Here is a 16,833-nt window from a genome sequence, read left to right as displayed (position 1 = left end):
TTTAGACAATGCATAGAGACACCATACTGTCTCTACGTTCAATACGACATTTCATAAAGACATTGCATTGTGTCTTTATACTTTTTAAACATTTCATAGAGACACTATTTTGTCTCTACATTCAACGTGACATTTTGTAAAGACATTAAATTATGTCTCTATAGTGATGTGCTAGAAAATATGCATTGAAAAAATCATGTTGAAACCAATCCTCGAACTCAAGACCTTAAGGAAAACTACACACTCACCTAACCATCTCAACCTGATACCAATTCTTGCTTATACTTCTAATGAAATTATTATGAGTAGTCTGCTACATGTCTCAAACCTTCTAAGAATGTCTCTACACAACATAATATGTGTCTCTAACCATACCGTAAGGTCATTTCCTCAAGTATTTCAAAACCATGTCTCTACATGAGTGTTGTGACAATCTATTAAATGCCTCAAAAAATGTCTTTACACCATAATGTCTCAACTAGTGTCTCTATATTTAAGACATTGTCCATAACGCCTCATAGAATGCCTCTACACGAAACTCTGTCTCAAAATTGTCTCTAAGTAGAGACAAAGAGTACATTGCCTCAATGAAAATGTCTCTACAAGACATATTTGTTGTAGTGAACGCCGCCTCCAACAAGGGAGCGACGTTGTTCCGATCCGGCAAGCCAAATTTGGGTTTTCACTTGAAGGATTGGACCACACGGCATGGAGGTTACTTGGGGCTCCTCGACGACGCCACCAAGGAGGAAACGACGCCCGAGAGCGTCGTCGTCGTCGGCACCGATAGAGATCAGGCAAGGCTTTCACCCGGAGCGCCACAAGCAAAACAAATGTAACCACAGCAACCCGCAAAGGAACAGCAGCAAAGTCTAAGCAACGCCGACAACCGCACTAGTGCAAGAACCTTGGATGACCCACCGTCCCGCCTTCAGAGGCCACCACACGTCGCACAACTTGGCGCATGCACCGGCCACAATACCAACCCCGGAAAGGTGTTGGTATTGTGGCCCAAACGACCTTGTGCACAGACTAACCCAAACCCGTGGCGAAGACGCCCAGATCTGCAGTTAGAAGACAGTGCACACGACAACACCCTGAGCTAGACCAAGCCACGAGGTACTGCCGGATGTGCGCAAAGGCGCGCGTCGCACAACCTGCCACGCGGCGTCGGCGACCACATCAGGCCACATACCAACACCCGCCTCCCTCCGGGACCGGCCAACCTCGTGTGGCCAGCCAAGCCGGCCAACACGCACAAGCACGTCTCCTGAGCCATCTCGCGAACAACCCGCAACCTCCAATCACACCCTCCCAAGCGCGGCCTGCCGCCCAACAATCAGCAACAACATACCAGCATCCACATCGCAGCGACGGCAGCGGTACAATAGCGCCGCCGACCCGTTGGAGAGAGCGTCACGTTGGGCGCACTGTCCAACCGACAGCACAGATCCAGCAGTGGCGGCACTCCAAGACCGAATCGTTGGCCGCAGCAGAAGAAGGCCCCACCGACGCAGCACCGCGCGCCTGGGCCATGGATCGACGGCAGCGTTACAACCGCGTGCCTGCCCTTGCCGCACTGGGTCGCCGCGAAGCACCGCGCGCCTGGCCCTTGCCGCCGAAACCTGTCGCCGCACTTGCCCCTGCCGCATCGGGCTGCCGCGCGCGGGGCCGAGGCACCGCGTGCGCACCGCCGCGAGCCGAATCTCCGCCGCGTGCCTGGCCCTTGTCGCCGGAACTGCCCGCACGCCGCACACGAAGAGAGAGGGGTGGGAAGAGGACGACGGGGTGAGAGGAGGGAATGGAAGGGCAGCGGCTGGAAGACCCTGCCGTCGTCGCCGGCGGCGGCGGCAGGGAGAGCGAGGCGGAGAAGAGGTGAGGTTGGAGGTGGCGGCGGGGTATCGCCCCGGGAGTCGCAGGAGCGGCTCGCGGGGCGCTAGGGTTTCCTTATGTTCCACAATTCCAACCGTTCCTGTACGACTCGATCTTTGTACTTGGTGAAATGTAAGCACATTTATTTTTCGCCCTCGCTGGATCCGGTACATATTTCAAGCCAGGAAAAATATTTACGAAGAAATACTCTATTTGTTAATTGACATGAATTTGTATATATTTTTATATAAATCAACGTCATTTGTTTCGGGACGGCTGGCTTCCGGTTCGTATTGGCTGCCATTTGGTGAGTAAAGTCTTTACTATGTGCCGAGTTGGAGGAGAACTACTAACACCCATCCATGTCAACATGTCGTGACTAATAAACCATTGTATCCAGTTAATTAATGGCTCTTCCGTCTTCTTTCTCTTTAGCTTTTTTTTTCCTCTTTGCTTTTTTTTCTCTCCTCTCTTTCCTTTTCGCAGCCCAACGCAAGGCACTATATCCCGACTCTCTTTTTTTATGCGAGTACTATAATCCGACTTTGTTGTCCTCGTCAAGACGCGACGATGGACATATGTTTCTGAACCATGTAGTATTCCGTCACAGCATATTAATTGTCCATACCCACTCAGCAACAACAAAATGATCTCAACCGTTGTTTTAATTAGAGTCTAGATCGACACATGCAGGCACACATTATAATACCGGCCGGTCCGTGTCAACATGTGTCAGCGATCGAACGACGACTAAAGAAACGGTCGCTCGTCTTATCCAACAATTAATGAACCCCAATTATAAAAGGCAAAGCCATGCTCTACCCTCTCATTGCTCTTGAGCCACAGAATCAAAATGGTGTCGTAGTCGATGATCGAGATGTGACAAAACAATTAAATTACCTTTTGACATTTCCGGTTGCCTTTCGTCGTCGTGCCTAATATGCAATTTTCTGCTACACCCTCTTCTCATGGGTATGTACATACACGCATCACTCTCGATCGCTACTTTGTCATTTGTCCAAGAAAGCAATTTTTGTTTTACATATTCCTCCGTTCCATATTAAATGGCTTTCTATTACATGTATCTAAACGTTTTTTAGACATAGATACATTCATATTTGAGCAAATTTAAGACACTTAATATGAGACGGGGAAAGTATATAATACTAGCAAAGTAGTTGGTTTAGTTGGGGCAGTATTTGTAAATGTACTCCGTATACGATAAAGTGCTGAAAATGACAATCATATATATATGGAGTACTCCTGCTGCCAGTGTGGTCAGTGTGCCTTCTGGCTGCTAGCTTTTACTGCACAAGCTCCAAATGTGTTGTATGAATACTTGGGCTATTTTTGAGCAACTTCACACCGGCCGGCCTATACCTAAACCTAGTGCACTCTGACGCGTCTATCGCTTTCTCCATTTTCCCACATATATACACTTGGACAAACTAAAGATCGATTCCGTGGAAAAGAAAAATGTATTGATGGGTCGAGCTCCAATTGTGGATAATTTTGATATCGATATCGATCGTTCAGTGTCTGCTTGCAGCAGCAGCTAGCCTAGTGCATTGTTGTTCAGAAAAGAAAGAAAAAAAATCAACTAGTCATGCAATTGCGAAGTGCAAACGCAAGGTTTCCAACAGAGAAGGGAAGAAGTGCAACAAAGCTGCTGTCAGGTAACAAACTTTACGCCTGGATTAGGCATGAGAGATCTGGCGATCGAGGATGGCACAAATTAAAGCTGGAGAGCATCAGCATATGTAAAAGAGGTAAAGTGAAGTGCTTAGCTGCAGGCCTCCTCCTAAAAGACATCGATCCACTGGCCTTGAGATGGATCCACACAGAGACACCTCATCTTATATTTACCTTTCTTTTCTTTTTTTGCGAGGATATATTTACCTTTCTTTTGTGCCCGGTCATCTTTGTTGCTTTTTCGAGAGGTCTCTGTCTTCTTTCCACCGGTGAAAGAATATGTGTACGTACAAAGGCAGATAATTTTTTTCGATATTGATCAAAGTTCAAAGGTCACCAAAGCCCAAGGCAGAGATGTATATGAGTGGGAAATATTGGAGTAGTAATAGAGAACGGTAAGAATAAAAGTTTTTCAGCGAAGAATAAAACAGTTTAGTCGAGAAGAAAGAAAAACCCAACGAGTTGTGGTCGTTTGACCTTGGCAGACGATGTATAGTAAGAACGCGTGCCATGCCAAGACTTTTCTTTGTAGCTAGTTTGACCGGAATGAATCAGCAGGTCAGACCGGCCGCCACGTGCAAGCATTATTATTATTTTTTATCAGGCAGCTATAGTTCGATCAGAAGCGAAGCTCAATCGTTAGTTACGTCCGATTCATATTAATCATCGAAATATTACATGTATCCAAATATATTTTCAAAGATAAATACATTTATCTTTGGAAAAATTTGAAACAACTAATTTGGATCGGAGTGAGTAGCAATTCTTACTCCAGCACTTGGAGAACCAGGGAGTATTATTGCGGGTTCAGTTTTATGGTGAATTGGTGATGCTCCGACTCCGTAGGCGTGCTGTATTAACAATATATAGCACACCTTTTCTTGGTTAATCAGACGCCAGTATATAGTTAATGATCAGCTCGAAACGGAACTGAATTTATTATTTATGCGTGCGCAATATATGCAGGCCTAATGCACGCATGTGGGTATGTGCATTGCCAATTGGCAGGGTTAGCTAACGCGATTCAATTAATTCGAACATGTACTAGCAGTAGTAGTGGTACAGTATACTCCTTAATTAGTTAGTTATAATCAGACAGGCCACTTGTGTTTGGTTTCTAATTATAGTACAGTACCTAATTGAAGAAGGAATATACCTAATTCTCAAAGTAGGAATTTAGGCGTGCGTCACGTACGGTTTTGTTCGATCTGATCAACCAATTGATTATGAGTGTACACATGGAGTGTGTATATAAAGTAGGTCGTGCGTGGCTGTCTGTCTGTCTATGATATTGTATATTGGTCGTACGTACGCATGCACATCGATCCATATATCCACCCGTATAAAATACAGTGCAACCATACTCTACTGGCACTCTACAGTACGGAGTACGTAGTAGCAGGAGACGAGGCGGACGGAGAAATGCGTCCCGACAGGACAGGCCAGCCTGCATGCATGTGTTTTGGGCTGCTGGAGGACTCCACGTGCGTGCGTTCCCAAGTATGACTCCAAGTGTCCTATTTACCTCGGCGTGCAATGTGGAGACGCCGAACGGACAATGCTATACCACTGTTTACACGTATAATTAAGCTCGTGCGGTTGTTGGATCCATCCATCGGGATCCCTGCCCGTAGGCCAAGACAAGCAACTGCCCATTGCATGTGTCGTACATATACACATGTATTAAAAAAAGTTTGAATAATTTCATGTGTGTATTCTCGCGAGGCGGGTCGATCTTCCTTATGCAGAGTCAGTGGCACAGGCTGCTGAACAAAAGCATGCTGCATGCGTGCGTGCAATATCTGTTTTTTCTTTTAGGAGAATTTTCGAGAGAAATGCGGGCGCGCAAATGCACCACACCTGGGCCTTCAGGAATGGATTTGGCCCAGTACGAGGGGCTGTTCCGCGGGTGCTGCTGGCCTGCTATCATCTCATCTCATGCATTTCGGGCCTGCGGGGACTCTGCTGGCTTGGGCCTCTACCCTCAAGTATTCCCTTGCTCACGTCGATCTGAACTGTGAATGTTCCTCAAAAAAAAAAAACTGAATTGTGAATTGCGAGCAAACTTGTACGAGCACGATCTGTTGCTTTCTTCTCTTTTTTGTTCCCCGACAACGTTGCGACCCAATTTGTCCGGGCAAGGAAACGTGGCCAAGAGCGAAACCGAACGAGGAGAAAAAAAAAACCTAGATGCTTCAAAGTGCTTATGCACTTTCTGGTCTCGTCGGGCGCGCACACTGCAGAACCGTCCGATGCGGCGCGAGCGGAGCTGACCACGCGATCGATCCCTTACTGCAACACCTTCGTTCGGACAGGATGAGACACGTTTTCGGATGGGCCCCAGATAGCTGGCGTTTTTGAAACATTGGGGGACGCGTTGCTCATCTTCCTCCCTCATTTTTCCCCACCCGTTTCCCCCCTCTCTCTCCTCCGCCCAGGGGGCTTCCGGTGTCGAGTTCGGTGGCGATTTCGCTCGGCGGGGCGTGGGGCGCCGCTGCGTCGGTCCAGGAATAGGACGCGAGAGGCGCGCGTCGCAGGATTTACCGAGCGGCCGCGTGGTTGGCGTCGGGTTTCTCCGCGGCGACGATGTGGAGCGCATCGGTGAGTTTTGGGGGGTGGCCGGGCGGTGGGGGCAGGTGGCGCACTGTTGCGCGAGATTGCGATTCCTGAGCATCCGAATCGCGATTTTGGCTAGACGCATCGTATCGAGCAGCTTCAGGTCGATTTTGAGCATGCTTGTTACCGTTTACGTAAGCAATTCTTAGCAATCCACCGTTCAAATCCCCGCGCAGCTCCCACTGTGCGTGTTCAGACGTTTTGGGGCCTCAATCCAGGGGCAGTGAATCTAGGGGGCCCGGAGTGGAGCAGCCCTTTTCCACTGTTAGGGGATTACGCAGTAGGCAAATTCCACGAGGGCAGGCCACATGTGTTCATGTGCCAACTTCTGGATGCGCCGCCTAGCCTGGGGATGTAGGGGGGAGGGGGTGTTCGTGTTCATGTTGCAGGCATGTTGTTTTTCTTCAGATTTGTGCCTTCCAATAGACATGCAAGTATCAGGCAAGTTCCCCCCGCGTCCAATTTGAGGCAACTTTATTTGCGTCCTGTGACCTGGAGATGAGATGATAGCTTCTGCTCTCCTGTGTTTGTTTCGTGGACAGTTCTGCCCTGATTGGCAGCTGTTCCAGGTTCTCCACCGCGTCTAACGAAGAACACTCCCCTGCTGGACTGAAGCTCCTCACTGTCAGTCTGGTCTCTGTACTGCCTCCCTCCTTGGTGCTGCACAAGAAGCTGGAGGAGCTGGTTGCTCTTGCTACAGCGCGCAGGGCAAATGAATTGCTGAGGCAGATTTTTAGTTCTGTTTTGTGCTGCGTTTCTTTAAACTCCCCCGTTGAGACCTGCTGTTTTTTTTTTTAATTTCCGCTGAATAATGGGATTGTAAGACATCTCAAACTGCCTGGTTTCATGAGTAATGGAACCAGAGGGCCTTTGTTGGCCTCCTGTCGATCTCAAAAAAAATTGCCAGATGGAATAGAGCATATATAGTTGTGTAGATGTTATAGAGCTAAGCTTGCCGGATGTGCGTAGCCCAGTCTAGTTGTTGTTTCATACTTCTGAATTTTGCCTCCCAAAGAGACGCAAGCTTTTTTTTTTTCCAATAATGAGCTAAGATAGTCCATATTTTTTGGGAGATGGTGCAGGGCTCTACAAGGCTTTATCGGGTTTATTAGATGGTATACACCTCCATTTTGCTTTTTTGGGACATGGTTTATAAGTGCTTTTTTCTGTTGGCTTTTTGGGTATATATGTGTGTTTTTCCGCAGCTGATATTGTGTGCCCCCTGCAGCTGATATCCTGAATTCAAATGAGGACGAACCAGCAGGGGGAGCCCGTGAAGAAGATAAATCTGCAGATTGAATTCCTCGACAAAATAGACGAAATCAACCGGTGCCCGGTGGTCCAAATCCCGCCAGCTGAAATTGCAGTAGCAGCTGTCCGAGAGGCTGATAACGTGGTGCAGGTTTGGCTTCTTTCGACGCACTCAAGGTGCTTTTTGTGAAGACCCTATGTAATCCTTTTTGTGCACTTTTTTCTGGGGCGGTTCGCGCTGTCTTTGTGCTTGCAGGTGCCAGTTAACGCCGAGGTTCAAGGTAGGCGTCCCAGGGGCACAGGGCAAGAGGTGACCAGACACACAACCCCCTCTCCCTGTTTTCTCACCTTTTTTCAAAATATATAGTGTCGCCTTCTTTGTTTGTCAATGTAATATGTAACCACTTGCACACATGCCCTCCCCTATATACTTGCTTCTTTACAACTCAACTAATGTAGACTAATTTGCTTCCATGTTTACTTATTTCTGCTAGAGCACCTCCCTACAGCTTTACAAGTTTGCTTTTATTCACAATCATCCGCAGAATTCATATATATTGCATGCAACTTTTTCAGAAACTCAACTAATGTAAACTAATTTGCTTCTTCACAACTTAACTAATGTAGACTAATTTGCTTCCATGTTTACTTATTTTTGCTAGCGCACCTCCCTACAACTTTACAAGTTGCTTTTATGCACAATCATCCGCAGAATTCATATACGTGCATGCAACTTTTTCAGAAACTACCCCCCCCCCCCCCCCAAATTAGTTGCTTAGCTATATGTTCCGATTTCTAGGTTGTCGCTTTTCTTGTCAATATAGGGGGCAGGTGGGGCGCAATATAACTGCTCAATTGTTCACAGATGTACATGTTTTGCTTTTCCCAACTTAACTAAGTAGTCGCTTTTTATCTTGCTCTGTCGCTCACACTTCGCTTTAATAAGTTGCTTCCGCTTTCTTCTAGTTGCTTGGCTATATGTTCAGATTTTTAGGTTGCGCTTATAATCGCTCACAGATATAGACCTTTTAATATTTCCAAATGTAAACTAATTAGTTGCTTTGTATTTTATTTTGTCGCCCACAATTTGCCTTAGTAAGTTACTTTCACTATATATTGGTTTCTGCTTAACCAAACTATATAGTTGCCTTTTTACCCAAAATTAACCAATGTTGTCGCTTTTATTTTACTTAATTGCCCCCCTTATCATTTTAGTTGCTCCCTCGGGGGGGGGGGGGTCATCTATGTGTGTGTTCAGAAAACCTTTCCTAATTTAACTGCTTAACTTATGTAGTTGCTTTTATTTCACTTAGTCGATAAACATACTGTCTCTTTCCAAAATTCTTTTTGTGTCGTCGCTTGCTTAAGCATGGCGCTTACGCAGTTGCCTCATAACCATTTTTTTAGTTGCCCACATTTTTTAGATCTATCAAGGCACACCCTGATTTTATAATTGCATTTTCTTGCCCTGGTGAACAATATAGTTGGAAGAAACAGGGCGTTGAATGCTAGGCTTTTCAAACTGAACCAAAATTTATCACCAAGGCAGATGGATAAGATCAGGGATAAGCAATTCAAGGGGTTACTGAGCATAAAGGCTCAATCAATGTCCAGCGATTTCAGCAAATTTCTTATGAGGTGTTACAATCCAGAGATATCCGAACTGGTGATACCAGACAGGGGCAGGATGTAGTGAACACAGAAAGTGTTAAGAGAGTTTTTAGTTTGCCGAATAAGGGGAAGAAAGTTATATATGATATGAATCAAGTCCATTTTGAGCAATCAAATTGTTGCCTGCGGCACCAACTTGGTATTGTGACTCACTGGCATTAGATTCATGTACATTTGCTCCGTTGCTAGGCATAGTCTGTGTACAATGCAAAGGAAAAATAGATGCTCCAAATCCATCAATGGCAGGGCCGTCATTGAGATCCATAGGGAGTTCAGTCAAGTCAATCAACTCCAGCTGCACCACAGAATCAACATGAGCAACTTCATTTTTAAAACGAAAAGGCAATCTGCAACAAAACTTTGCATGTTAACTACCTAAACTATTTTTAGCAACTCTTTCTATTATCCTTCTAGTTTTCCTTCTATTTTTGCATGATGTTTGTTCATTTCTGCTTCTCAAATAGGAACCTGCAGTGGGGGGCCCTGGCAATCCTGTGCACATGTTGTACATAACAATGCGAAGCAGTAGGACTAACACTACAGGGAGACTGAAGATCTTTTTCTCACCCACATGTACAGGAGTTGGGCAAGTTTCACGACGCGACACTGCAGCATCACCAAGGATCTGATGTGTGTTTTTGCTTTTTTTTTCCGAAGTTGTTGAATCGTGTTTTTGTGCTCTGTGTGAGATACCAGATACCAAAACTAACCTAGTACCTAGGCTGCAGTACCACGTTCTAAAAACTAGTCTAATTCTCATGTTTTTTCTTCTCCATGGATTGAGTTATTTTATACTTGCAGCATGACCAGCTAATTGCCTGACCAGTTATTCAATACTGGTTTCTAAGGAACCTGGAGTGGGTGGTGCATGGAAAATCCTCTGTGTAGGCAAGTATCTGCTCGTTTTTCAGTTTTGGGGAGAATTCAAACTAGTTTTTGCCTATTTGGTGGGTTCCTGTTCTTGCTATGTGAAATCTTTAGAGGGGTGTTCATGATGGGATGTGTGCAGGCAAATATCTGTTGTAGATCCATGGAGAAGGAAGAGAGTTGTCTGGGGTGGGGTTTAGCAATTTTACCTGATGCAAATCCATGGCGCTTGTTTCTTGAAGGGGGGTGGGGGCAACTTTTTTGATCAGCTTGAATCCATGGGCTTCAGGACCTTCAGGTAGCATGGGGGAGTTCGCGATGATGTCCTCTCTTTTTTGTCCCTTTTTTCTTCTCTTTTTCCGATCTTCGAAGGCAGTTCTGGAGCTGGCGGCCAGGGTTCTCTGGTATGTGTTGCTTGCACGCGCTGGGGCAGAATTGCCAGGTTGATGGTTCTTACCTGTGGTGGCACGCGGGAACGGCGTGCGCGCGGGTCCTGGGGCGGGGGACCAAATCTTTTACTCGTATAAAAGGAAGGCGAGCGTTTGGTTTCCATATATAGTTTGTGCACTGCCTGTAGGAGGAAAGTGCACGGGCACCAGGTAACAAAAAATGCGTGGCGAGCTATCATGGATCGTCGTGGTTATTATTCGTGGGGACAAACAGTAGAGGCAAAGCTTGACAATTTTGTTTCCGTGAAAGGAAAAAAAAAAATCTTGGGTCGCTTTCTTCGTTCCTTGTCCCCCGGGGGAAGATTATCGCCAACTTCAGAGACCAAAACAATAAAATAAAATAAAAAACATCAGCGTCACACCTAGCTGCATTTTCCGGCCGCAGGGCACAGCCGTCAGTCCGTCCCAGCCACACATCGGGATATGGATGGATCCTTCTCGTCGGACGGACACATCAGCTGCGTCGGCTCATCCAGGAGACCATGACGGCTGGGACCCGCGACGCGACTTTGGAGCCATCCGATTTGACGATTCACTTCCTATTTTTCCACTCTAAATATAAATAAAATGAAAATAAAATTCGACGGGTGTAGAGCGAGCCGCCGGGCGAAACAGCAGAGTCCAACTCCCTCTGTCCCTCCTAGTCAGTCACCGCAACCAGCCGCGGCGGCGCCCATGGCCGCCACTGCACGACCCGCTCCCCTCCTCTTCCACCTGGCTGGCGCGCTCCTGCTGCTCCTCCTCGCTGCGGCGACGCCCGCGCTCTCCGCGGCCGGCGCCGGCGGAGGAGGAGGCACCATCGTCTTCACCACGCTGGGACGGAGCCGCTACGCCTTCGACATCTTCGCCGTCCCCTTAAACCGCGGCGACCACCTCGCCCTCTCCCCCTCCGACAAATCCGCCGCAGCGGAGGTCCGGCTCACCGACGGCGCCTCCGTCAACTACAACGGCAACTTCGCCGCGTCCCCCTCCTCCGACGCGCTCCTCTTCGTCTCCGAGCGCAACGGCTCCCTCAACCTCTACCTCTCTCCAATCCCCTCCTCCCCCACCTCCCGCCGCGAGGCCCTCGAGGAGAAGGAAGAGGATTCCTCAGCCCAAATCTCGCCGCTGCTCCCGTGGGATCCCGTCGCGCTCAAGGACCGGCCCTCGTTGACCCCGGACGGGACCCGCCTCGTCTACGTCTCCACCGCGGTCCCCGCCGGATCCCCGCGCAGGAGCTGGGCGGCGGTCTACTCCACCGAGCTCCACTCCGGTCGCACGCGCCGGCTTACCCCGGAGGGCGTCGCGGACTTCAGCCCCGCGGTGTCGCCGTCCGGGGAGTGGACCGCCGTCGCCTCGCCCGGGGAAGCCGGGTGGGCCGGCGAGGTGGAGGACCTCCGCACCGACATCTACGTCTTCAGGACCTCCGACGGGTCCCGCCGCACGCTGGTTGTCCCAGACGGCGGGTGGCCGTGCTGGGCTGATGAGGTTACCCTCTTCTTCCACCGCCGGGACAGCGACGGCTGGTACGGCGTGTACCGTGCTGAGATTCACGGGCTCTCGGCGGCGGCGGGGGTCGTGGAGCGGATTACCCCGCCGGGGTTCCATGCCTTCACGCCGGCCGCGTCGCCCGGCGCGCCGGGGATCGTCGCCGTGGCCACCAGGCGGCCGGGGTCCAAATACCGGCATGTCGAGGTTATCGACCTGAGCAGTGGCGGCGAAAACGCCGCCTACTTCGAGGTCACCAGGTCCATGGCGCCGCACGTGCACCACTTCAACCCGTTCATCTCGCCGGACGGCGCGCGCCTCGGGTACCACCGGTGCCGGGGGAGCGGGAACGGGGACTCGCCGCTGCTGCTGGAGAGCCTCAAGAGCCCGGGGCCGGACACGGTGTCGCTGTTCAGGATCGACGGGTCGTACCCTTCCTTCTCGCACGACGGCAAGAGGATCGCCTTCGTCGGGCTGCCGGGGCTGTACGTTGTGAACTCCGATGGCTCCAGTGTCCGCCGGAAGATCTTCTCCGGGAACGCTTTCCCCACGTCGTGGGATTGGAAGAGGGAGGGGGTGATATACACCAGCATCGGGCCGGACTTCGCGAGCGAGAGCACGGAGGTGGACGTGGTGGCAGTGTCCCTCGGTGATGGCGAAAGCTCTCAGGTTTCCATCAAGAAGCTCACCCTCGGAGGCAAGAACAACGCGTTCCCGTCCCCGTCGCCGGATGGCAAGTGGGTGGTGTTCCGGTCAGGGAGGTCCGGGCACAAGAACCTCTACATCATGGATGCCGAGGATGGCGAGGCTGGCGGCATTCACCGCCTCACCAATGGCCCGTGGTCCGACACCATGTGCAACTGGTCCCCCGACGGCGAGTGGATCGCCTTCGCCTCCGACCGGCACAACCCAGGAGGTGGCAGCTTCGCCATCTACTTGATCCATCCCAATGGCACCGGGCTCCGAAGGTTAGTGCACAGCGCCGACGGAGGCAGGACGAACCACCCCTGGTTCAGCCCGGACTCCAAGAGCATCGTGTTCACCTCGGACCTCGCCGCTGTCTCCGCCGAGCCCATATCGAACCCGCACCATTACCAGCCCTACGGAGAGATCTTCACCATCAACATCGACGGGTCAGGCCTCCAGCGGCTCACACACAACTCGTTCGAGGATGGCACGCCGTCATGGACGCCATACTTCCTCGAGCCTCGGGACGTCGGCGAGACGCTGCAGGCCTCTGGGACGTGTGCCTTCAACGACTGCCACTGGCTCGACTTAGTTTCCCAACCTGCAGATGATGGCCTTCGATATGCCCATGGTAACAAGATCGGCTGCTAAGAGCTGTGTTGTCCTTCTAGTGAAATCAAGGAGAGCATGTTTGTGATGTAAATAGCACAAATGTACTTGTCTAAATGTTTGCCATGCAGTGCAGGAGCCTTCCTGGTTACTGCTTATTACTAGTACTGTACCTATATTTTCCCAGGAATAAGGCCATGTAAAGTGAAGCCATGAACAAGGCAATTGTGTATGAACCAACTTGCCATTACGATATGTACTATGAAGCTATGCCCATCTGTTGTTTGTTTTACAATTCTATTGCTGACTGGTAGTGCATACAATGGGACGAACTGAGCCAAATCATAAAGAAAAATTGAACTCTACGAAGCTAACAGGGATTCTTATCTTGCATCGATAAACTACATATACTTGTATACCTCATGAGGGCAAGTAACATATCATCGGCGCACCGCTACTGATGATCTAACAAATGACCTCCGCCACCATACCTCAAAGGCTCTACTAAGATTCGGGCATTCCGTGCCTCTAGATGAGAAGCACTGAAACCATTCTTCCAATAAGCTATGCTGCTGCTGGAGTGGAAGGGTAAGAAGGGCTTGCCCAAGACTATCCTCAAGCACTCTCACATCTAGCCCTTTGGAGCACCTTTGAAGCCAACCGAAATCCGTTAACATGGGCGCAAACCATCCATGGAACAATTGGCTCCTCAAATCGCTTGGGCACTGCACTCTCCCTGTCCCAAGCGCAATGAACACGCTCGCTGATATCCGGCTTAGCTCGTACCTGTACATCGGCGATGCTTTCTCATGTATCATGATGAGTTCTTCTTGCTTAGCCCAGAGCTCCACGAAATTTTCTGCCATGTCATTGTTTACAAGAATCTCAAATAGCCAGTTGAGGTTCTCACTTTGCTTACTGACTCTTTCAATCATAGGCTTACTCTCCAGAACTTTCCTAGCCCGTTCTGTGCTGCGTTTTGGTTCCAAGTCTTCCATAAAAAGTTCGACCAGTAAGTTCATACATGAACAACAAACCTGGTAAAGGCCCCCTTTGTTTAGTCCAGACAAATCCTTTCGATACACTGAGCTTTTGCTTAGAAGACCATTGATCAAAGATTGCATATCTTTTCTTGCAACATTATTCGTGCTGCTGGCGACCGATTGGATGAGCTGAACTGTCAGGTCTTCCGAGCTGCTCCGGTCTTGTGTTTGCAATCTTGCCAATACATCATTCGATAACGCTTCATCGAAAGTGCATCTAGCAAAGAGGTTCTTTAGCTTCTCTTCCTCATTCTCATTCCATGGAACTGCTTCAATATACTCCAAACATGACCTGATTCCTCTGTCAAACATAATAGAGGAAGCCACCTGTAATTCAACACAAAACAAGCATTTATCAGACCTGTTATAGGATGTGGCTGAGATATATCTTTCTTTTGTGAGATCATATCGGGAAGAAGAAACGAACGAAAAGTATTGTAAGGTTATATCGGTAGGATGCGTATTGATAACAATGTTCTCCTATTATTGTGGGCATTTGAACCATCTTGGTTGCGTGGTCAATTGAAGACCTAATCTGTAATTGGTATCTTGCTCTTGAAATGCAGACCACTAGGACATACTCCGTTACAAAAGGTTGTATATAAACAGTCTGGGAGTAGCTGGCAGCAACTAAAGGACCAAAACTGTCACCGAACAAATGTACTTTCTCCAAAGTAAAATTAATTTTTCATAATAATCGAAGCTGCAAACGTTACGTACCAAATTCAGTAATGTAATTCAGAAGAATTCTAGCTATGCACCACCAAGATTACAACTCTGCTGATATTTCCTTCTGTGATCAGAGCTTTTATGTTGCTGAGTTAGCATACTATCAATGGGCTGACTTCAGAATCGTGACCACCTATCCGCACGCACATTATAACTTTGTCCACTCATAATTACACTCAACAGATAGGACTGCAGTATGACAGCAATGGCTGATTAGGTAGACAATGTTCGATATGGAAGAAGTAAAAACGCACTCCCGCAAAAAAAGAAAAAGGAAAGAAGAGACAGAGGTAAAAAGCAGTACTGAAATATTAATTAGTTGGTTAGTTTCATACCTTCATTTATCCACAAACCCAACGCATTTGAATATATAACTTGGCGCTCTACATTCCCGCGCAATTCCCTAGCGCCCATGGCCTTAGGTGCCTAACCCGTTGAACATGATCAACTAATGAATCCTTAAGGTGACACCTTTTTTTCAATGACTTATTATTGCTCACATCTGTTACAGCTTTCCAGGCACTACCAATCACATTGTAGTACCAGTGTGAGACTAGCAAATGTAGCTTCTCTGCATATCAATACGGACTATGATTTGAACGTTTACGACATAACAAAAATATAACCTCTAAAATGTATACTCGAATTCCCCATTGTTACAATGGACTAAACATTCAAGAACAGCTACATCAACTTACAAACAGAGTAGTTAAACATGAATGGGGTGCTTAAGAAACTAGCAAAATTCAGCGCAATTCATTAACCGACCAACCGAATTGATCAATTGAACTGTACTAAACCCGAAATGTGCTCTTTGACAAACACCATTTATTATGCAACCGCACGGCTATGGTCTTCTACGCATCGGATCATCAAAACAGAACTGCCCAACAAAAGAGGAAAGGAAAGGAAAGCAAATTAATTCATCTCACCTCGAGCAGAGCAATGGCGCGTGACACACCGGCCCTGGCGAGCCACCGCGGCACGTCGGCCTGGAACATGAGCTCCACGGCGTCCCTGAACGCCGCCACGTTCTCCACCCCGTCCACCTCGATCCTCTTGCCGCCGCCGCCGCCGACAGCCGCGTCCGGCGCCATGGCGGCGAAGAAGGCGCTGCTCTCGCACAGCACGGCGGAGTCCAGCTCCATGGCGACGCGCCTCCCGTCCTTCCCCCGCAGGCACAGCCTCAGATCCAGCATCAGGCCTTCCTCCTCCTCCTGTTCCTCCTCCCGCGCCTCCACGGACGGGGCCAGCGCCCTCGGGGCCGCCGCCTCGACGGGCGTCGCGGCTGGGGAGCCGTCGGAGTCGATGGGGGAGACGCGGCCCGGGGACAGGATCCGGCGCGGGCCGATGAGGCCCGCCAGCTTGGACGACGACGGGGAGCTGTGGAAGGATGGGGGCGACTTGCTCGGCGGGAGCGGGGCCTTCCGCGCGTCGCCGACTCCCAGCTCAGAGGCGGCGGCGGAGGGGGGCAGCTCTGGGCGGTGGTGGCGGTGCTCGGGGCTCTGCGGGACGCCGCCGGCGAAGGAGCAGCACCAGGCGGCGCCGACGGGGCGGCGGAGGTGGTGGCGCGCCGCCGCGTAGTCCGCCATGCGACTGCGGGATCGATCGATCCGGCTAGCTAGCTAGCTAGGCTAGCACCCGGACGCGCGGGAGGCCGAGGCGGCGATCCTCCTCGCGGCCGCCATGGTTGGAAGCTGGAAGCGTGGGAGAGATTTTGTTTAAGATTAGTTTCGAGGCGAGCAGCTTAGCTTACAGGCCACCGCTGCCTCGAAGACAGAGAAATGGCATGGACGCATATGCCCCGTGGGACCCAGTGTCAGAGCGAAGGAAGAGAGCGTGGCCGGCCGCGGCGGTTTGTCGCCATTTGCTAATTATTA

General features: G+C 49.6%; 3 protein-coding genes and 1 long non-coding RNA gene across 4 annotated transcripts; 2 read left to right on the top strand and 2 right to left on the bottom strand.

The window, feature by feature from the left end:
* The first annotated feature begins 5,938 nt into the window (after positions 1 to 5,938).
* LOC100828061 lies at positions 5,939 to 9,949 on the top strand. Its single transcript, XM_010238296.3, has 4 exons — positions 5,939 to 6,165; positions 7,409 to 7,582; positions 7,688 to 7,741; positions 9,567 to 9,949. The coding sequence occupies exons 2-4, from the start codon at positions 7,427 to 7,429 to the stop codon at positions 9,729 to 9,731; spliced, it is 375 nt and encodes a 124-aa protein (XP_010236598.1). The 5' UTR covers positions 5,939 to 6,165; positions 7,409 to 7,426; the 3' UTR covers positions 9,732 to 9,949.
* LOC106865840 lies at positions 9,005 to 10,566 on the bottom strand. The gene is made up of 2 exons (XR_001405198.2): positions 10,179 to 10,566; positions 9,005 to 9,397 (listed from the first exon to the last, which is right to left on the bottom strand). It is a non-coding gene; the product is annotated as an uncharacterized LOC106865840 (long non-coding RNA).
* A 432-nt stretch (positions 10,567 to 10,998) lies between these two features.
* Positions 10,999 to 13,457, top strand: LOC100824160 (protein TolB). Its single transcript, XM_003562636.4, has one exon. It carries the CDS (start codon positions 11,094 to 11,096, stop codon positions 13,221 to 13,223), a length of 2,130 nt encoding a protein of 709 aa, XP_003562684.3. The 5' UTR covers positions 10,999 to 11,093; the 3' UTR covers positions 13,224 to 13,457.
* LOC104584204 (BTB/POZ domain-containing protein At2g13690) lies at positions 13,414 to 16,718 on the bottom strand. The gene is made up of 2 exons (XM_010238404.3): positions 15,886 to 16,718; positions 13,414 to 14,551 (listed from the first exon to the last, which is right to left on the bottom strand). Exons 1-2 carry the CDS (start codon positions 16,543 to 16,545, stop codon positions 13,622 to 13,624), a joined length of 1,590 nt encoding a protein of 529 aa, XP_010236706.1. The 5' UTR covers positions 16,546 to 16,718; the 3' UTR covers positions 13,414 to 13,621.
* Between the last annotated feature and the right edge of the window lie 115 nt (positions 16,719 to 16,833).

This window comes from Brachypodium distachyon, chromosome 1 (assembly GCF_000005505.3).
Source record: "Brachypodium distachyon strain Bd21 chromosome 1, Brachypodium_distachyon_v3.0, whole genome shotgun sequence".
Taxonomy (NCBI): domain Eukaryota; kingdom Viridiplantae; phylum Streptophyta; class Magnoliopsida; order Poales; family Poaceae; genus Brachypodium; species Brachypodium distachyon.
This window is presented reverse-complemented; position numbering and strand designations above follow the sequence as displayed.